This window comes from Amblyomma mixtum, chromosome 3 (genome assembly GCF_055824585.1).
Source record: "Amblyomma mixtum isolate Tamu chromosome 3, ASM5582458v1, whole genome shotgun sequence".
Classification (NCBI taxonomy): Eukaryota; Metazoa; Arthropoda; class Arachnida; order Ixodida; family Ixodidae; genus Amblyomma; species Amblyomma mixtum.
In genome coordinates this window covers 41596373-41617646 of record NC_143014.1, presented here as the reverse complement: position 1 = coordinate 41617646, position 21274 = coordinate 41596373, and the positions used below count along the sequence as shown (strand labels likewise).

The 21274-nt window shown below is 44.1% G+C and overlaps 3 protein-coding genes across 7 annotated transcripts in view; 1 reads left to right on the top strand and 2 right to left on the bottom strand.

Annotated features, from left to right (window-relative positions):
• Nucleotides 1–408: 408 nt before the first annotated feature.
• On the bottom strand, nt 409–8187 carry Rbm13 (RNA-binding motif protein 13). Its single transcript, XM_089578853.1, has 6 exons — nt 8025–8187; nt 7542–7588; nt 7126–7452; nt 3973–4102; nt 2226–2351; nt 409–622 (listed from the first exon to the last, which is right to left on the bottom strand). Exons 1-6 carry the CDS (start codon nt 8037–8039, stop codon nt 416–418), a joined length of 852 nt encoding a protein of 283 aa, XP_089434979.1. The 5' UTR covers nt 8040–8187; the 3' UTR covers nt 409–415.
• Nucleotides 8188–8408: 221 nt separating this feature from the next.
• alpha-Cat (catenin alpha) lies at nt 8409–19434 on the top strand. 4 transcript variants are annotated; one of them, XM_089578850.1, is made up of 18 exons: nt 8426–8697; nt 12372–12497; nt 12571–12760; nt 12816–12982; nt 13044–13163; nt 13226–13315; nt 13375–13548; nt 13632–14313; nt 15850–16050; nt 16110–16261; nt 16533–16602; nt 16679–16740; nt 16800–17087; nt 17148–17282; nt 17348–17440; nt 17504–17527; nt 17598–17730; nt 18006–19434. In XM_089578850.1, the coding sequence occupies exons 2-18, from the start codon at nt 12393–12395 to the stop codon at nt 18008–18010; spliced, it is 2691 nt and encodes an 896-aa protein (XP_089434976.1). In that variant the 5' UTR covers nt 8426–8697; nt 12372–12392; the 3' UTR covers nt 18011–19434. The 4 variants fall into 4 exon arrangements, with proteins under 4 accessions (XP_089434974.1, XP_089434976.1, XP_089434973.1 ...); XM_089578848.1 differs by having other exon boundaries at nt 8409–8526; nt 17598–19434; XM_089578847.1 differs by having other exon boundaries at nt 17598–19434.
• The window catches only part of Rrp5 (Ribosomal RNA Processing 5), an 86016-nt gene continuing 84033 nt past the window's right edge, over nt 19292–21274 (bottom strand). For both annotated transcript variants that reach the window (XM_089578845.1, XM_089578846.1), the window contains 2 exons: nt 19924–20089; nt 19292–19618 (listed from right to left, as the gene is read on the bottom strand). In XM_089578845.1, coding sequence (XP_089434971.1) covers nt 19450–19618; nt 19924–20089 — 335 coding nt within the window. In that variant the 3' untranslated portion in view covers nt 19292–19449. The remainder of the gene's footprint in view (nt 19619–19923; nt 20090–21274) is intronic.

Sequence of the window (21274 nt, the reverse complement as noted above, 5' to 3'; positions counted from 1 at the left end):
AAAAAGAGTTAAGTTTGTCAGCTGCGAGCTATGTAACTGTCAATGTCATGACATACACCAAAGTAGAATAAATATATCACATATGCATGTACGTACATCACTCCATTGGCATCTTGCTCCTTAAGTTATTGCACGTATTCACTTTCCAAACAAACTGAAACCACTGTAATACAGTTCATCAAGTGCAACACATCAATTATAAGCACCATTATATTGGAAGGGGTTGAGGCATGGATGGTGGAGGGTGTGATGATACACAATAAAAGCATTCCTTCTTAAAAATCAGAGCCCACCTGGGTCTTAACAAAATCTGTCTGCACAGTGACCAGAAGTGGTTCACAAATCCCCAGTATGCTCACCGACTACAAGCAACTTCAAACTGATATAGTGACACTGTGAGGCCAATGCTTAAAAATTATTTCACATTTATTTTGGATGTCGAGGGTTCCACTTCTTTTTCATACTCTATTTCTACATGTGGCCGCTTTCTTTTAGCTGCGGTTGCCACAATCTTCTCTCTGTCTGCTTCCTCCTCTTCAGATGAACTTTCTTCTCCAAGGTCTTCCAAATCAGAGAGGTCACTCTCTTCCATATCATCAGCAGCAACATATTCAACTGCACCCTATAAGAAAGCAAAAAAAGAAAGGCACTCCTTTAGCCTCTGTAATCAAATGAAAAGAAAACTAGTTCAAGGCCATAAATTTTTTAAAGGAAATCATCCTTATGTCGTGTTGCGCATCCAAACTGCCCCATTTACCAATATAAAATATTTACCAATATAAAAGGCTTCTTTAAGATACAATGTAAAGGAGCAACCAGGCCAGACACAAAACGCAGTCATATACATAGGCTCTTCCAATTTATCAATGGCTAAAGCTGTGTACAAAATGCCAAAAATTGTTTAGTGACCTGTGCAGTACACAAGCAGTCTGTTGCCATATGCAATGAAACATGTCCCAACAAGATAAAGCATATCTACTGTAAAATACAAATATAATCGCGAGAGAAGAAAGGGTGAGGAGAGAACAATTTTCTGAACTGTCGATGAAATGATCAAAATGATTTTGGAAATTACCTGACTTTATATTTGAGCATGGACACTCACTTGGCCCTTTACAGCCAAAAATAATATTCAGTTTTGTTTTTGGTAGCTTTTGATGCACTTACAAAGTAACCTTTTGTTTAGTCAATGCTATCAGAAACAACATCTCTTATAGCTTCCACTACACAAAATAAGCTTACATCAGAATGAACCTTCTAACGTACTATCATGATCAAAAGTTTACAGGACGCGAGTTTGCAGAAAATTTTTTATTTCAGCGCGTAATCCAGTCGCCTGAAACGTGTCAAGGTGTGAGGGACATGCATGTTCCATCCACTGGTAACAACACTGCGCGACTGGGTAGCGAGGTAGAGCTGCAATAGTCTTTTTTTCTGAGAACACGCATACCGTAATATTTTGATAATGATAGTACACCTGAAGTGAAAGGCAATGGAAAACAAGCGGAGGACTTTAGTAGCAACTATTATACAACAGTCAAAGTCAACTTCATGAACCATTGCAATACAGCCCGTTTCATGAAGAGTTTTCATCCACGGCTGCCTGGATCGAACACGTGGCTGTGCTTCATCGTACAAACAATGAATGGTGCATGATCAGCCCGCAATTTTCAGAACCACGCGAATGAAAATGAGGGAAACGTGCAGCAGCCCCAATCAGCATCTGTAACGGCGCACAGCTGGGCTGGCGCGAAGCTCAGAAAAGCAAAACCGAAACTATGCAGTTGGACAATTCTCTTGGACAGGACTGTCCGTTCTTCGTCACACCTGCTGCTGTGTGCACGTCAGAGGTGTGCGGGCAACTCTGCAGCATGCAATTCAGGTTTGCGTAGGGGTATTTCGACATCCGCTTGCCGTGCCGGTCGTGCCTAGACGCAGACTCCCTTCATCCGCCAGTTTGAATTAACTGGCGCGCGAAGACCGGTAGCATCCGAATTAGCGAGCGCCTGACCGTAAAGGCTTACATGGGCATTGGCCGGGACCGCACTGGCAGTTCGAATTATCCAGATTTAAAAATTAACGGGGATCGAATTCATGAGCTGTATCTTATGAGACAGAAGTTAAAACACTACTCCTTACCAAACTCCTAGGTTTACTCAATCACCCACAGACGTTTTAAGAAGAAAAAAACAGGGAGAAAAATAAAGAGGGAACAGTCCACTAACCACATCATGCTCGTCCTCTTCTTCCTCCTCCTCCTCTTCTTCATCCGATTCCACCTCACTTTCAACTTCTTCACTTTTGAGAGCGTTGTCAAAGGCTTTCTGGGGAAAGTTGTAAATGTCCTTGTACTGAAAAAGAGGAGAGAAACAAGCAACTGAAGACAGACTCGAAGACACAATTTTTGCTGGCAGCTTCTCCAACAGCAACATTTTATGAAAGCTTGCAACCACCATGAATTATATGCTCTCTGGAGGCTGCAGAATGCTACCAGTGTTACAATTCCTATGCACCATTTCATGTGTCAGGTGGAACGCTGTCAAAACTGACATTCTTGTTTGTGCTGCCTATATCCACGACCGAAAAGTAGTGGTTTCTTTGTGGTGGCCGAAAAATAATAAATGTTTCATCTGCAGGCTTACTACATGATACATTTACCATCAGCTTGGAATAACACATTCATTGCTATTGGAATGCCTGACATCTGTATTTTTTAAATTTTATTATTATTTTGGCATTTGTCCTTTTTGGTTGTGTCAGGTTCTCATTATTCCCGTAACTATGCTCCCACCACTTATAAAAGATGGCGTCCAGAGCAGCAACCTCGAACTCCTCTCCCATTCGCATTTTTTTCAAGAGTGATACTTCAAAGTTACTGAAACATGGCAAGCAAGTGATTGGCATTGGCAATGTGTACACTTGTGAAAGGATCCATTTCCCAGAAAAATCTGTTCGCGAAATATGAGGAGGAGTGACTGTTCAACTTTCCCAAAGAGGAGAGCTCCCAACGATTGCTCAATTTTGCTATCACTACAAACGTGTTATATAAGTGCAAGTTCCAACAGTGCAAAAAACACATTTAAAGGACATATTCAGCAGTAGAATTTAGACTGCGGATTGCAGGCTGCTCACTTAATACAATATGCATGAGAGGAACCCACACGTGAAGTTCAGTTTCGCATAACGCTATATTTAGAGCTAATTTGAATAAAACATGATTTTCAATGAAAATGCTGACAAATAAAAAGTGAAAAAAAAAAACAAATGTTGTGAGGTTGATTTTAACATACATGTCCCAAGTTCACTGTCACTTTCTCCGCAATAGTGCCTTTCAAGTCGCAGTTGCGTGGCTGTTTTGGTAGAAATGCGACAGTTGCAAATGGTCGCATTGGTCAAAAAGGTACAGTCACAGGCCAGTTGCACATTGCTTGATTTCCTAGCTTTGCGACTGTGAGTCACAAACCGCTAACCAAACAGCAGTGCCACAGAAGTGAACTGGAGCTTATTCCACATCAGGCATCTTGTTTCCGGCAGCAGTCAAGATCGACAACTCTTGCTCTGAACAAGGTCAATTCAGGAAAGCAACCCACAGATCATTCTTGCAAGTGTGAACATCAGTACAGCTGAACCGCTGCCTGGTCACTAGCAACAGTCAGTCGCACGGCATTCGCGACTTGCAAGTGTGAATGCGCATTTAGACCACTTTCAGCCACGAAAGACGAGCAGAGTAACGAACTCTCGTTATTGTTTTTCATGTGGACTACTTGTGTACCTTTCATAGCGTTGCACCTCATGTGAGCAACGGAGTATAACCACTTGTGCCACAGCAGCTGGCAGTAGGACATAACATGGCAGGTCAAAGATGCTGTATAAATATCTATTGGACTATGCCTCTGCATTACACAGTAGCTTCACAAGATTTTTTTTTTGTTTAGACCTCCAGTTTTATTGATGAATCAATGAAATACCTACCGTGCCTTGCCGTAACCGGTCCAGAAGCTCCTTCTCAATGGCCGTGTCCAGACGGGCAGCCACTAGTGCTTTCTCTTCTCTTCTCCGCTCCCGCCGCTCTATCTTCCGCTGCATTGGTACCAGCTTCCGTCTGCAACAAAAAAATGAAGCATTGGATTCTTTTTGCCACTTGTGTGCTGTAACGCAGTAAATACTAACCTACATAGTACAATTTAGATAATTTAATAGAGGTATAATAATAAAAGAAGAATCACTTTACTAAATCCACTTTCTTTTGTAACAGCTGTGCTTTCTTACCCCTGCATCTAGAAATGGGAAGTCATTTCTTTTTTGCATGAGTTTCATTGTACGCCTTTCTTGACTATAAATGAGCTGCACTTCATACAAAGATGCAAGAATGAAATGAGCAAAAAAGATTCACAGTCTCCACCTTTGGAACTATATCTTTTTTAGGTTTTCAACTTCAAGCCAAAGGTACACGTACCCTCTTTCCCAAAAGTTACCGAGCAGCAGGTTTTCGCTTCTCAACCATATAGCTGAGCCTTTACGGCACCCCTACAGACCGGTAGGAGTCAAAACGTCAGGAGAAAGGCTCACCTTGCTCTACACAGATTCAGAGCTTAAGGCCTGCCATAAGTGCTTCGCTACGCGGCTAAGAAAGGAACCACTGTTGCCGGGTTACTTTTGGCAAAGACTGTACATTTTTACAAGTGTCAATGTTTCATTACAGCAAGCACTGCAAGGCTTTTCTAGCAGCTACTGACTACACAGCAGCAGTTTTTCAGGTTGCATGGAATTTCATGCAAGAGTTATTGAGAGGGGTGCTACAGACTGAAAGTCGCCGTAGAGGCCTTGTCACTGCAGCCGGCACTAGCCCTGAAATAGCATCACTTTGGCAAGTAGCTATGACAACACTGCTGGTCAGACAGACATCAGGAGAGTAAGGTTCCTCAACTCCTGCTTACAGTTGTTTGAAAAAGCGCAGTTATGAAAACTCTTTGCAGTTCCCATGCGAAGTCATTGGCATACTTCTGTTATGTTCGTGCCATCTGCAGCTTGACAAATAAACTTTCACAGAAAGGCAGCATAACGCCAGTAACCGCTTGCCTTGAGCCAACACTGAGAGGCACCACCAAGAAGGGTCATGTTGGCGTCAGCGGCAGAGTTTGTAAAAATGGCAACATATGCAAACAGCCTGCAGAAATAGCATGTACTGCCTCTATTTTCACTTTTAACTCTTACAAAACTCCTATAAGACTTGTGGGACCATAAGACAGTGACTCCCAGAAGACTTGTCACTGGCTTTTCCAGTTAGTGTAAAGACAAAGCACAAACAAACTACCCGACAAACTACCGCAGAGCAGCAAGTGACGTCTGCCACCTTGTACTGCTCCCAAAAACCACCACCATGATTTGGCACTGTTAACGGCAGAATGTGGCCATCCGGAGCACAAGCAAAATATTCCTACACTGGAGCATTCAAAATCACAAAAGCATTGCCACCAAATATATCAAGCAAAAAGCTGTCTAGTACAAAGTGAAGCTGGCCTGTATTGAGAGGCTACTGGGTTATAACTACAAAGACGCAACTTTTACTGAAAACGCAGCTTTTATTCCCTAGAAAGGGCAAAAAATGAAATCTAGGTGTATCACCAGCTGATTTCGCAGGTAAACTGTGATAGGACAATAGTTTTTTTGGGTGCAGATTCCAGAGACTAGGCTACACCACCATTCACTTCAAAACAGTGACCACGGTGTCGTCGTCAGTGTAAATGTGCTATCGTGTGCCAGAACACCAGAGTATAAGTTTTAACTAACTGTGTAAACCACAGAAAAACTCTGGAGTTGCCCTTTAAGCACACCTGGGAAAGCCCCTTACACTGTCTTCTGGTCACCATTGCCACGACTGTGAAACAGTTCACGCCAACTAGCTCGACGCCTACTATGACCCAGCTAACGTCTCCAGCCCATATGTCGCCAGAATAGCGTCCCTTTTTGCCCTGGGTAGTTGTAAGAAACACAGTTGGCGCAGGAAGCACTAGCGGCTAGCACCAAAGAAAGAGGCAGAGGAGAGCTGGCTTGACACTCCAATGCTCGTGCTTGCTCTCAACAACTATGACTGGCCATTCTTAATAAAGATTGTGGCATAGCACTCCCCGTTGGATCATCCCTATTACAAGCTTTGAATTAGGAGGAAAAATCATTCACTTCAACAAATCCTCCTTTCAAAAGTGCTCGCACACCGCAACAAAGTTTGCTGTCAAATGACACACGTAGGTTTCTGTGACCTACATGTCAGGTTTGTTAATAACTGTTCATGCCTTTACGTTTTTTTGCTCCTGACAAAAGCAACCCGTCTGAAAATTGCACAATGTGCACATGAAACCGAATCCACTACACAAAAGCATTAGTCTAGAAAATGACATCAATAAGCATAAATAATTGCAGCCCAATGTAAAATTGGATGTAGACTAGCCAGAGGAAACCTATTAAAGCTGCTACACATAAGTATGTCTGTATGAAAAAGAAAAATGACCATTGCAGAGGCAGTGCTAGCACAGTAATGTTGGACAATATCTCGCGCAAAAGTACTTATTTTGTGGTTACCCAACTACTAGAAAACAGCCAACATATGGATGCCACGCAGAAAGACATCCGTTTGTTGGCTGTTTTCTAGTATGTCACACCAACTAGCCCAGACTCAAGTCCTTCTGCATTACCCAACTAATTAATATTTAATGGCACTTTACTCAGTAATGGAAAAGTAATTTCCAGTTTAATACCACATAGGGCCTATTATAAAGCACAATTATATGCTGCGATTAGTGATGATATACCAATAATGTTCTCAGCATGCAAGCTGCGCAGAGAAAAAGTTAGGTGCTGCTTACATGCACAGCAGTGCGTCTTATGCTTCAAAGTGCACTATACTCCTTTCAGCCTCCATTTTTTTTAAAGCTTGGTTCAACTTAGAAACCACAAGCAAGACACATAAAAATGCTTCTGCTGCAGTGCATCACTGTTTCCAAGAGCAATCTTTGAACTACTGCAGTCAAACTGGACAAAACACCCTGAATACCTCAAAATCACACATTGTAACTGTCAGCACTTCGGTGGCCTGCAACAAGACACGTAGATGTGTTATGGACTTACTGACGGGACAGACGGAGCTTGCGCATGCGTATGATGTATTGATGTATCTTCAGGAGACGTTGCTTGCATTTTTGCCTCACAAAGCGGGGCCAGTAAACCAGATTTTGGTTTATTTGCTCCAGTGCCTTCTCAAAGTTCTTGGAAAGCTTGACTTTCTCCCAAAGCCGGTCAGGGAAAGCCGCCCTTTCGATGGTCTTCATGTAGAGATAGCAAATGCCTTCTTCTTCTTTGATGGTTGCGTAGAAGGAATTGGCCAGAGGGCACGATGAACGATTGCAAAGACCCGTTAAGTTGAAATCGTTTCGGCAAAACTGCTGGCCTTTTGTGCTGCAAAAGACGAAGCGAAGAGTAATCATGCATCGCGTTGCAAGGCAAAGGTGTACATAACGCTAATGCCATCAAATCAAACCACTTACTTGACTTTGAAGGAGCAGAAGCTTCCCTTGATGATGCTCCATATTACCTTTAAAGAAACATGTCAAGCCACAACTAAATACATGGTGAAAAGGCAAACTAACGCGCGAAAGCGAAAAGATGTTAGCACACTGTTGAGAGTTTCATATCCTAATCTGTAACTAACCATATAACCATGCGTCGTGCATCATCAACACTTTACTCGAGCTCTGCGTCATTTGAAGTGTGAAGCTCGTTTGACATGACATGCCGGAACGCAATCGTTCATCACACAGTTCTATTCAAAACCTCATTATAACAATTGTTTAAACCAACACCACCTCAACAGTAGCGTTTCTTACTACTGGCGAACAGTTTGCGATTTCCTCACTAAACAGCAGAACACAAGTGCGCATGCAAAGCACGTGAAAATCTTAGAATCACAACATGATCTGTCCGCGATCGACTGAAGTAAAGATTATAGAATACAAGCACAGGAAGCTTACGTCGTCGTTTTGCATGGTTTCAGTATAAACGAAGTTGATAACCTTTGTCTACATGAAATTTTAACACAAGTTGGAGTCCAGACTCCACGATTCCGCGTGTACACCTCGTGCTTTTGGAGCTTTCAGACCCCCTGGCCCTAAGAAGCAAATGAAGAAAACTCAGTTTGTAACCAGCCTTGTGAAAATCTCTTATGTGCCGGAACAGACGTAGGGCGCTACATGTGAGATTTTAAAGGTCCTTGCAAAACAAAACTTTTGTGCAAAAGGCAATTAAAACTACCAAAATAATTTTATGTGTATAAAATAACGCATTTATAAATAACATACAAAACAAAAGTCGTTGCCAGTATCAGTTTGTTTTCTCGTTGAGTTCGGTCGAGGAATTTGCTTACGCGAGTGCGGCAAGCAGCGAGTGCGAACAAGCGGACGCGGCCGGCAGACGCGGGCGGACGTTCCTCCGGTTCGCACTTCCGGGCGTTTGTTATGTCTTTTGAGTAGAAGTGTACGAAGCTCGTTTTGTATCTCTTTTGCTTCTCATACAGCTAGGTGTACTCATGTTTGCATTTTCATTTGGTCTTTTGGGAGAAAAGCGATAGGAAGGGTATAGTAATACTTCGTTCGCAAACAAGTTTTTATTACGACCGGTAGCTCTCAGTTGCAGCCTAATCTACGGGTAAGCCTATTGCTGTACTTATTTCTGATGGAACTTGTATGTGGCTGTGCTCTTTTGCGTCTAAGCAATGTCCGTAGATTCGTGATCAGTAAAGCTGAAACTCATCTTTATTCATTTGTTTCAAAATGCCTTGTACTGGTAAAGCATAACCGCCGTGCATCACAAATGTAGGGCGCAGGCAGAGCTCCCGCAAGGAGTAATGTACACAACTACTTGTCTGGCTAACGCCCTATAGTCGTTTCTTTTTTTGCCCTTGCGAATGCTCCTCCGTTATCTCTGTGTTCCCGGAACAGCCGCATTGCACCAGCGTACGTTTAACATGAGCACTTCGGTGCGCGATTCTTGTTATGCGAGTGTCATGAACTCCCTGGTAGAAATGGCAGCGGTAACCATATTGTATCCTGCCGTTAAGTATTATTTCTTGTGGTGTTGCTGAAGGAAGCTTTCCTTTGAGAAGTGTGAAAGTTGCTTTGGAACTAAATGCTTCACCTGCGTTGCGACTGTGGTTCACACCCTCGTGTAGCATGATTGTAGAACGTCGCGATATCGGTTCTGGATCTCGGTAGTGCAACTTGGTTTAAGCTAGAGCCAATAGTCTATTGCCTCAAAAATAACATGAAACTAGCTTTTCTAGATAGGCCGATGCATTCAGTAGTGTTGTGCCAGTTGCGGCTTGCGTATTAACGTAAAAGCAGAGTATTTAAAGTGAAAGTTTCGCTTAGTGCGGTTATACTGTTATACAGCGTGACACTACGCCCCGTAAAAGGAGTTAATGTGGGTGATGTTGCAGTATCAGAGTTTGCTGCTTGTGACGGCAAAGCCGTGCAAGTCAGCATCAGCAAAATTTTGATGCAAAGTGTAACTGTTCTGTGAAATTGACGTTTTTGTATGGCACCATAATTGTGAAGTCAGTTTCAGGTATATAATAATGTGATAAAAAGAAAGCTCCGATTTGAGGATCGCAGCTTTTTTCTTGCCACGCAACTTTCATTACAAGAGCACTGGGGTATTTTTGAGACCAGCACAGTCTTGATATGGCCACTTTGGTTCCTGAGCAAAGCTGTCCATAAACAGTCATTCGTAGTAACAGATCTCGAAAAACAAATGTTTAGAAAAACGCGCTGTGATTAATGTCTGCCTCTGTGCATAGTGGTGGTTAGTGAAGTTGAAATTCGACATCATTCTGGGAGCTACAACCCTATTAACCTGGTCGCTTATGCTTGAAATAATGTGGTGTAGCTTGACGCCCCCGGTAGTCAATGATAGACTTGATGGCGTCCCATGGCTAAATGACCTAACTCCTACTAGGACTGTTCACATCCTGCAAACCGCTATTATACATATCAGCACTCTGTTGGCTGACAGCTGCTGACTTTTTTTTCACAGCCATTCATGCTATAGAGAAAATTGTAAGGTGCGTCGACTGGGCAGCTTTGTATTATAAAGCACTCAGCACCTAATTAGGCTTCAGTTATCTTCCCATAATATTGGAATTAATTGGGATATACTGGAACTAATTACATTTCTGAAAACAGGAGGAAGAAATATGTGCATGCACTTAATTTCATTATGATATCTGTAATAATAAAAATTTTCATTTGAAGACCAGTGTGTCACCTTAAAGGCCAAGTCCGGAAGTATTTTAAACATTTTGAGTTGATAATCGCATCACAGTCCTTGGTCCCCTCGCTATGGTACAAAAAACTGGTTTTCAAAATGCCAAGTAGAAGTATTTAAAGAAATTAAAAACTAGGAAACTGAAACTGAAATTGGGTTTTGACCAAACGATGACGTTGTGGCAGACCATCCTGTGACATTACGGATACTGTTGCAGAACATATTGTGTGCGCATTGATTGGCTAAACTGGCACTTTAAGTTGAAGCTTTGGTCATTATTTATCTTAAATGACTAAAAGCCAGCTCGAAATACTGTCCTTTAGAAAACACAGCAAATATCAACGGTCATATGTCCAGCGCTGTCACACACCTAAAGGTGCCCATAAAGATCTCCCCGATTGAAAGTGGGAAATTTTAAAATTCATTTGCACTGAAGCAAAATGCCACCCCACTGCGAAAGTTTGCACAAACGACCAGGAAACTGGAGAACATACCGTGAAAGTTTCACTAAAATCGGAAGAGGTAGAAAAAATGCAGGGGTTGCCCTTCAACGAAGTGTAAATACATTGAAAAAATTTGGTCCCCAGAAAAATTGTCCATAATTTGAATCGTTCATATTAATGGGGGTTGTATTAAAAGAGGATGGTATTTAAGAGGTACGACAGTATATTCAGAACAGCCTTTCATGTTTTGTTGCGGGAACAGACATGGGGAGAAGGATGGGTGAATGAAAACACTGCTTGGCACTATGATTTTCGCTGTACCGGACATTCAGTCCAGGGGTGGGGGTAGGGGAAGTGCAGTGGCAGTGTATGGCAAAACCATGAAGAACCCTTTTTTCTTGAAATTCAAGAAGTGCACAGCCAAAATGTATACATATATTACGGAACAAAACATGCCCACACAAGGTGCAGGTTTCTTGAGCATGCATGGCAGAAAGAAAATCTGTGTTAAGCGGTATTGTTATAATTTGTAAATGCTAATTGCGAATTCAGTAAGTAAGAGGTCTAATATTTTAAAGAATGCATCTCCTTACTAAAAGTCTTGGTATACCAAACTTCTTGGTGGCAATGCTTTGTAAAAATTTGGAACCCTGGCACTGCTGCTTTGAAAGTTTCACTTTGTAAATTTCTTGATAATCACATTACTGACATGTTCATCATACGTGTAGTATGTATCCTTCAGGTCTGTCTCCTTTTTTTGGGAAACAGTGAGAAGTCCAATGGCACCAAGTTCGGGCCGTGAGGTGGGTAGGGCAAGGCAGCAGCTCTCACCCTTTTATGATGGCATACTGAGAGTAGTGCACTGGTTGTGGAAGTAAATCGCTGCTGGTGGAGACTATATTGGAAAGTGATGTGCTGCTCAGAAAGTATACTGAAGACTCATCTGAGTGTAAATTCATTGTCCATCGCTTGATAAAGTTGTAGCCCTGGGCAGCAAAACTTATTACGTCCCTCATACTTGGCTGATGAAGTAGCTATTGTGTCACGCTATAGCCCAAGTAGGGACTGTTGTTGTTGTCCCCATATTCTCTGCTTTTAGCTTTTTCCTTGAATTTTGGATATTTGTGTAATGGTGTAGCATTGAGCTCTGAGAGAAAGGACACCAAAACCTCCACTCACAATCCAAACTGTGATGTGTTGTGCGACTTATCTGGTTGAACCAGTGCTGCTGATCACCCACATTCTACGAAACTGACAAGGGGGGGGAGGACAGGAGAGACCAAAGAAGAAGTAACTCAGTTTTGTTCACACAGAGAGGGGACATTCCAGGCAAGTGTTAAGTGATGAGCCGTGATGCAAGCACTGACACCGCAAGCAGGAACACCACCTCAGCCATTACAGTGATACAAGAAGCGACTTTTCTAGCACTTGGTGCACATTGATAAACTGACCACACAAGCACAGTCTTGTTGAATGACATTACATGCATTGTAATACTGGCAGCTTATCAGACAACTTATCACGAGGACTTCAGCTTCAGTGAAACTGACAAAAAAGCTGTAGAAATGGAAGGAGTATCCAAAAGTGGCCCCGTGCTATTACTCTGACCCGTAGGGACACCGAGTGGTGCGAGACATGTCCACTATGGAGCCACCGCCAGTTGCACTCAAGTGGGATCCCAAGAATCTAGAGATTAAAACACTTTCTGTGGAGAAGACACTGGAGCCCCTCGTCATACAGGCAAGGAGAATGCCTCTGCGCTTGTGGTAGTAGGAGGCTGTTATAGTGAAACCTGTGCATGTTGTTTGGCTAGGTGACAACATTGGTCAACACAAAAGGACCATCAAAAAAGAAGAAAGGCCGCTCCAAGCGGGCCCATGTCCTGGTTGCTGCTGTCGAGCGGGCCACAGAAAACTTCATCAAAAAGGGGGAAGAGATTGCAACAGAGAACCCTGACATTCATCAGGAAATGATGGCAGCTGTGGACGAAGTGCGGAAAACAGGTAAGTAGGGTAGTGCATCTGGGAAGGGACTGGCATGTTTGCTGACGTCTTGCAGGAGAGGCCATGAGCAAGGCCTCACGTGAGTTTGCGGAGGACCCTTGCTCATCAGTCAAGCGGGGTAACATGGTGCGTTCAGCAAGAAACCTCCTTTCTGCTGTCACTCGACTACTGATTCTTGCCGACATGGTGGATGTGCACCGGCTGCTGAAGTCGCTGCGTGTGGTGAGCGCTGCTGGATGTGTGCCTTGCGAGGTTCTTTTGTGGAAACGACGTGTTATCCCAGGTCGAGGACGACTTGGACAAGGTGAAGAATGCATCCAGCCAGTCTGAGTTGATGGAGTTCTTCCGAAACTTTGGGGTCAACACTGTTGAGCTAATACAACAGGCTGCACGCAGACAGGCGGTGAGATCTGGCTATTACCAGTGTATGCTGAAGGAGCACAACTCCACCCTTCTTTGTTGTAGGAGCTGAAGGACTCAAGGTTGCGAGATGACCTTGCTGCTGCGAGGGCAGTGCTGAAGAAAAATAGCATGATGCTTCTTACAGCTTCCAAGGTACTACAAACAGTGGCCTTTTGGTTTGTTGCCTCACAGAACTCGCTTACTACCCACAGGTCTATATTCGTCATCCTGAGCTTTCAGCTGCTAAGGAGAACAGAGATTTTGTGTTTCGGCAAGTGTGCGAAGCAGTCAACACAATTGGTGACGTTGCGCAAGGCCGTGCTGGTGCCCTCGTGCCGTCCTACGAGGGCCCTGGGGAGTTAGCAGCTGCACTGGATGATTTCGATGTAAGGCCTGTGTCCTAGCCTTGCAGGTGTGTTGGGAATAAGGTTAATAAGGTTGGCTCCCTTCCTTTGCCCTGCTTTACTAGGAGCGTGTTGTTCTGGATCCACTGACATACAACGAACTGCGCACCAGGCCGGCTTTGGAGGAGAGGCTGGAGAGCATCATCAGTGGAGCCGCCCTCATGGCTGATTCGTCGTGCACCCGTGACGAACGCCGGGAGCGTATTGTGGCTGAATGCAATGCAGTTCGACAAGCCCTGCAAGACCTGCTGGCTGAGTACATGGCAAGTGCAGGCCGCAAGGAGGATTCCCTGGACAAGGCAGTGGAGCAGATGGGGCGCAAGACACGGGACCTGCGGCGGCAGCTGCGCAAGGCGGTCGTGGACCATGTGTCTGACTCGTTCCTAGAGACGCAGGTGCCTCTCTTGGTGCTGGTGGAGGCGGCACGTGCTGGGGATGAGCGGCAGGTCGAGGAGTATGCGCGTGTGTTTGCCGAGCACGCCCACAAGCTGGTTGAAGTGGCCAGCCTGGCCTGCTCCATGTCCAGCCACGAGGATGGCGTCAAGATGGTGCGCTGTGCGGCTGCACACATTGAGGGCCTGTGCCCCCAGGTTGTGAATGCAGCCCGTATCCTGGCAGCACGGCCACGCTCCAAAGTGGCCCAGGAGAACATGGATGCCTTTCGGGATGCCTGGGAGACGCAGGTGCGTCTTCTTACAGAAGCTGTCGATGATATCACTACAATCGACGACTTCCTGGCCGTGTCGGGTAAGGCTGAGCTTGCACAATATACCTTGCATGGGGCCTCAGGAGCATTTGTTTCCTAGTGCCCATCTTCTTGTAGCTATTATAAACAATGTTGGCAGCTTAACTTTGGCACGAAGCAGTCCAAGCATTCACCTTTAAAGCTAAAATAAAGAAAAATGTGTTTTTTCAAGAATGCACATGGTTCAGCAATCGCCTTTTGGTGGTGCTTCCCACGCTGCTTGACATACATTAGTGAAAGTGCACACAAGAAACTGACTTCAAGCCTGTTCTGCCTCAGTCTTCATTTGCATGTGTTTTACACTTCTCAAGCTTATCTTTCTGACGTGAACAGGTGCGCGAGACATGTTATTTGGTCCCCTAGCTGTCATTGTGGTATCATGAATGTCGCATTGGTAAATAATATACTAGACATTCTCTTCAGAATTCTGCAGGCACAGCTATGGAAACCGTGTGCCGTCACTCAGTTTAGTGTGTACATGCGCATATCACTGTGCAGTGCTTTTTAACCCCTTCACCGTTTTGTTATGTCAACGAATTTCTTAACAAAACTGCTTATTTTTTTTATTCCTGATTTCGATTAATATTGCAATAAAAACCATGCATTCGATCATTAAAAAAATATTTGAAGCAAACATGAAGTCAAATTAGCATATTGAAGTTTATTATTCCTCGCAATACAGAAAACCAACTTCCTGCAGGTAATAAGCGACAAATATATTCAAACAAGTCATCAGGTGAGCTTATAGTGGTCTAACCGGGAGCTGCGGAAAAAGGAAACCGAGGGGGTCGCGTAGGGATGTTGCTGACGTCGATCTACATCCACTGTCGTGCGCTCGCGATGTTGCATCAGAGCTGTCCTCTTCATCGGAAGAGCAGATCAGCACAGCGTCATCACTATCGTCCTCGCTCCCTGAAAAAATGTACACTTCGGTGTCTGAATCACCATCGTTTGAAGAAGGTGACGAGGAAGAAAAGCGTCTTTTCCGAGAAGACGGCTCAACAAAACACGCATCGCCTCCGCCGGACGCCATTTTTAAAACCCAGGTTGCCATACGAAAAAAATGTTTATGCGGTAGAAGAAAACGAAATTATCAGGTCAGTGCTGCCATCTAAGCCCCACACGAGCGCTGCTCGTCCGAAACGCTGAAAGGAAGAACCTATTCGGCGAGGACGAGCTACAGTCGTCCAAAACGGTTTGGGGACGGCTTGGCAAGGACGAGCATAGCTCGTCCAAAACGGTTAAGGGGTTAATAACGATGTTTTGAAGCCAGAATAGCCTATGAGGAAAAAAAATATAGCACGTGCTAGCATTCATGAAGGCGCACAGATCAGCGATATCTGTGCTTGCAACAATATGGTGCTCACAAGGACAGTCTTTCAGGCTTTGCAGTAACATTGACATAAATGTAGTTTCAATGCCAGTCTTTGAACATAGACTTTAGATTCACTTTGCTCTTCTGCAAATAAAGGCTTAGCCTGCATCCTTTGGGCCACTGGTGTTGAGGACATTGCCGACAAGTGAACTTTCTGTTTCAGAAAATCACATCCTTGAAGACGTCAACAAGTGTGTGCTGGCTCTACAAGAGAATGATGCAGATGCACTGGACCGTACTGCAGGTGCCATACGAGGGCGTTCAGCTCGTGTGTGTAATGTAGTGACCTCCGAGATGGACAACTACGAGCCAGGAATTTATACAGAAAGAGTGCTTGAGGCTGTGGCAGTCCTCAGAGACCAAGGTAGGAGTGTTGTCTACACTCGCGTTCATTCACTAAAGCTGTCCTCCAACTCTTTGCAGTTATGCCCAACTTTGCCCAGAAGGTCGAAATGGCAGTAGAAGCGCTTAGTGCCAGCCCCCAGAAGGAGATTGACGAAAATGAATTTATAGATGCTTCCCGCCTAGTTTATGATGGTGTGCGTGAAATTCGCCGTGCTGTGCTGATGAACAGGGTAAGTTGTTCTTCAAACAATACGTTGCCTATTTACCATATTGAAAGCATGATGTTGATTCAAGATGAAATGGATGATTTAGGCAACTCAGGGACCTGGGACTTTCTTGGTTCTCAGAAGAGTAGAACCTTTGAGGACAAGTGTAGGTTTAGCTATGCAGTAGTTTGGTTTAGGTTGCTTATTGTACTGTGCCTGTATGAGCTGCCCCTGGCTTGCTTCTTGGTGTTGGCTGATGGTTTACAGTTGCTTTGCTGGGCGATTTTTTTTTCAGAGTGCAGAAGAGCTGGACTCGGAAACGGAGATCGAGTACGAGGATAACACTTATGAAACACGCAGCAAATGTAAGTGTCTATCACTTTGCGTAAATGGTAATAGTTGGATGACACATTAGCTACATAATTGCTCCTCCTCTTGTAGCCAGTGCCCACACTGCAGACTATGATGAGTACCCCGACATCAGTGGCATCAACAACACGCGGGTAAGTGCCTTATGTGACTCAGCAGAGTGGCAGATGCTTCATGGTTTGCTCAAATGCAGGACGCGTATCGCCTCGTGTCAGAAGAAGAGAAACAGAAGATTGCTGCTCAGGTGGAGACATTCCGCACAGAGAAGAACAAGTTTGACCGCGAAGTGGCCAAGTGGGATGACACTGGCAATGACATCATTGTGCTGGCCAAGCAGATGTGTATGATTATGATGGAAATGACAGATTTCACCAGGGGCAAAGGACCTTTGAAGACAACCATGGACGTCATCAATGCTGCAAAAAAGATATCGGAATATGGTACAAAATTAGACAAATTGGCACGAACCATCGCAGACCAGGTAATAACATAGTTGCCCTGGCTCTTGCAAGAACACTGACATGTGTTTCTCTCTTCACAGTGTCCAGAATCTAGCACCAAAAAGGATCTCATTGCTTACCTCCAGCGTATAGCTCTTTATTGCCACCAGCTCAACATCACAAGTAAAGTGAAAGCCGATGTGCAGAACATTTCTGGGAACCTGATTGTGTCTGGGGTGAGAGGCTGAGATGTTGCTTGACTGGCAGTACTGTCATTAAATTGTTCATCATTGCTTTACAGCTTGACAGTGCCACTTCCTTAATTCAAGCTGCTAAAAACCTTATGAATGCTGTGGTGCTAACAGTAAAAGCATCTTATGTCGCCTCTACAAAGGCAAGTACTCCTATTTTGTGTGTTACATTGTGCTGTGTACTGACACATTTTTTTTTCCCACAGTATCCAAGAAGTGGAGTTGTGAGTGTAAGTATGGGCTATTACGGATATAGCATTCTTGGGTTTGGGAGCAAGAAATGATGAGTGTTTCTTTCAGTCGCCAATTGTTGTGTGGAAGATGAAGGCACCTGAAAAGAAGCCACTGGTTCGTCGTGAAAAGCCTGAAGAAGTTCGAGCTAAAGTGCGCAAGGGCTCACAGAAAAAGAACATCGCGCCCATCAAAGCGCTCAGTGAGTTTCAGAGCCTGGCCGAATCAGTCTGAGTGGCATGCCCTCCTGCACGGCCTTTCCTTGTAGCCCCATCCGGTGCTAGGTTGTGAAGAGCCACGAAAGATGTGGTCACCCCCCCAATAAACAGTGTCACCTCCTGCCTTCACCATGTGTATGCAATCAGGCATGCATCCCACCTGCCCTTTCTGCTTGATTGTGTGCCATCTGTGTGTGTGTGTGCTTGCTTTTCTTGTCCAAGTGCCTGTTCATAACCAAGCTAGGGTTTCTATTTGCAGCATGAGTCACTACCACTGCTGTGGCTGTCACTGCTTTCTTGCCCGTTCGAGCGAAGGACGTGCTCTACTTTCTCCTAGCACTTCGTTAGTGGTTTAGAAACAGCTTCATCTCTGTGTGGAAACGTGGTGGGCCCACTACTGCATCCAGTCTCGTAGCAATCGCACCGTATACCTTCCTGTACACGTGGAAAGTCCTGCTAGCATCACTAACCACTCTGTAATCATTACGGTTTTGGCTATTTCTGCCTCGGTATAACAGCACGAGTCTGCTCAGTGGCGTTTTGCTTTCTTTTTTTTTTCCCTCTGTGATGCTGTTGCAACTTATCTAAAGAAATCCATTCATTGTATTATTGGAGCCAAATGAAATATGAATAAATTATACACTTGAAGAGCGCCATTAACCACCTCACCTTCAGTTTGTACTTTCATCTTTGCACTTCTTTCAACACTGATAATTCACTACTTACGGTTCCAAATAGGATAGCTGCTTATGGACTATCTTTTTGTTGCAGTGTTTTGTTTGTATATTATATATTTAAGACATTACACATACTGGGTGTTTCACCTAAGATGTTCTGCAATTTTTAAAAAAAGGGTTTTGAGTTAGAAGAGTTTTTTTGGCTTACCATTTTCAGCGGTGTAGCGCATCAGAATACAGCCAATATGTGCAAACTAGTAGGCTGGTTAACTAATGCTCATTTACTAGCCCACTAAGTGATATCCAAGTCAGGTTTTAGAATTTCGTAAACGCTGTGGCCCGACAAATTTCGGCGATGTGTTGGGCCGCAGGAGCTGCAGCTTTGCCTGCAAGCTTTTCAAAGCCTCATGTATTTTGACGCTGTGTAGGCAAAATTTGGCTGCAGTGAGTTTTTGGAATTCTGAAAACTGATATGGTGGGCGTTGGACCTCAAAAAAGAAGACAAAGTAATAGTTTATAAGTTAATTACTCAGTACTTTTAGTTAGCATGTCTTCACTGTATTCTGACAATGCTATGCTAAAAGAAGCCTTTTCTTAAAAGCTGCGTAACATCGTAGGTGAAACACCCTGTATATGTGGACCACAAGAACCATGTGTGTTCTGTTTATGGTTACTCTTTGCAAAGACTGCCATGTGAACCCCCCCCCCCCCCCCCCCCCCCCCCCCCCCCTTTTTTTTTACTCTTCCCATTGTGCCTATGAGAGTGTCGGGTGGTACTCTTGGGTGTGCACACTGGTGCAGTTTTTTTCTGGCTCTGATCCACTTGAGTAACAGCTTATGCATAAAGAAAATGCCATGAAAACTGGTCTGGTGTGCTGCACCAAGGGTTCCATAAGTTTTATTTACAAAGACATGTATCATGCTGAGGAAAGCCTTTGTACACTAATAAAAACAGATGATCACTTTCTGTAAACTTGTGTATCCGGCTGAATAAAAATGTCTGCACCTTGATTATATCATACAGTTTCACTGGGAAGCACTTGTGCGTTGCTCAACGTACTGCACAGCACGTTGCTTCACTTCTTTACACAATGCTGCATCACCGTGCTGCTTCTCAAAGTCCAGCCATTTTTTAAACAGAGACTTCATTTTCTTTGGGTTCAGGTTCAGTGATGTGGCCTTCTCAAAAGTTCTCCTGTGGATAAGAAGAATAGATAAAGGAAATGCACTTTAGTTTGTTAAAAGAATGAGAGCAGCACAGTCGAGTGATGAAAGGACACGGCAGCAAAATGGCCCTCAAGAGGCCCTCCAGTCAATGGTGTCGACAGATTCTCGCGCTGCAGTTAATCCCTTCATGACCGCATTTTTAATCGTGATGTCGAGACAGGCAGTGGCTGCCACTGCCTGGAGGGCCTCTCCTCTGATGCGCATTTGCCACTTTGTTCTCGAGTTTTATCCAAATATTGCAAAGCTGCAACCTGCCTTCTGGATGCTACTCACCGTGCATTATCGAAGTCGCCATGTTTTATGAGCATGTCCACATAGACCAGCCACAGGTCTGTGCGCTTGGGGTAGTTGTCCAGAATACTGTTGAACATACTTCGCCCCCTTTCAGCATCACCATGCTTGAATTCCATTTGTGCAAATTTGGATATGACTCCTATATCTGTAAAAAAGCAAGGCAAACAAAACGTGTATATCAGAATCTCCTGCACTAACAGCGAATACCAATAGTTAGCAAATTCACTTCACTTCACTTTATTACCTTAAAGGTCCCCAGCATTGGGGGTATTACATAAGGGGTGGGTTACATTGAAAAATCAGATTGAATAAACAAAGAAAAAACGTAAGATACAAATATTATTCGCTGTTAAAGGTAGCAGTTGAACAGTTCGCAAATGTTGATGGGCAGGTGATTTCGGCGATGTCGTGTGGAAGGCTGTTCCAGTCCTTGGCTGATCGTGGAAAGAATGACGATGCAAATGTAGTTGTACGCGTACATGGCCGGGCTACTTGAAGGGGATGACCAATGCGGAGGGAAATGCGTGCCGGCGGATTGATGTAGGGAGGACGACGAAGTGAGCTGAAATAAAATTTGTGAAACAAGCACATACTAGCAATACGACGCCTGCAAGCCAGGGATGTTAATCCTGCCTCTGCTTTTAGTGCTGATATACTGACATTATATGAATAGCACGAATGTATGAATCTTGTGGCTCGATTTTGTACTGATTCTACTGATGTACTGATGCAGGATGCAACCGTATTATTTAAAGGGACCGTGAAATGGTATGTACAGAGGTCGGGAAAAGTGCATGAGCAATCGGTATTCCATCATTTGTCACGGCACCGTAAAATATTTTTAAGCTAGCTTTATTAGTACCGAAGACATCGGTGATTAAAAATGACACACCCCCCCTTCCCGTGATAAAAGTACAAAGTCCAAATCCCTTTCAGTCCACATTTATTACCCTGCAATTTCCATATGTCTGTACAAAAAACGAATGGCACAACCTCAAAGCAGGTCTAGCCCTCAGGGTCAATAAAGACTATGGATTCCATTCAACACATGTATCCATGTCTTTTCACTTGTTCAGTGTATTTGTGCCATTTTGCACTCGCAAAACTCTGTGGTATTGTATGTAGCACTTTCAAAAATGAAATGACAAAGCCGACAGCTGGCTCTGCTATAAAACCACTATGCGACAATTGGGTAGCCAAACTTCTGTTGCCTTAAAGGGGCTGCGAAACACTGCCTGGGGGGGATACCGGCTATACTTCAGGTGGGTTCTTTATGTCACACAGATGCTGACTTAAAAAGAATTGCGGGAATCGATGCGCAGGAACGGGA

Coding starts and splice junctions, on each gene's coding strand:
- Rbm13 (XM_089578853.1), bottom strand. Junction 7,453..7,541: donor TTCTGCTCCTTCAAAGTCAA/GTAAGTGGTTTG, acceptor CGTCTTTTGCAG/CACAAAAGGCCAGCAGTTTT. Junction 4,103..7,125: donor AAGCTCCGTCTGTCCCGTCA/GTAAGTCCATAA, acceptor TTTTTGTTGCAG/ACGGAAGCTGGTACCAATGC.
- alpha-Cat (XM_089578848.1), top strand. CDS start 12,393: ATGTCCACTATGGAGCCACCGCCAGTTGCACTCAAGTGGGATCCCAAG. Junction 12,498..12,570: donor TGGAGCCCCTCGTCATACAG/GCAAGGAGAATG, acceptor TTGTTTGGCTAG/GTGACAACATTGGTCAACAC. Junction 14,314..15,849: donor CGACTTCCTGGCCGTGTCGG/GTAAGGCTGAGC, acceptor TTTCTGTTTCAG/AAAATCACATCCTTGAAGAC.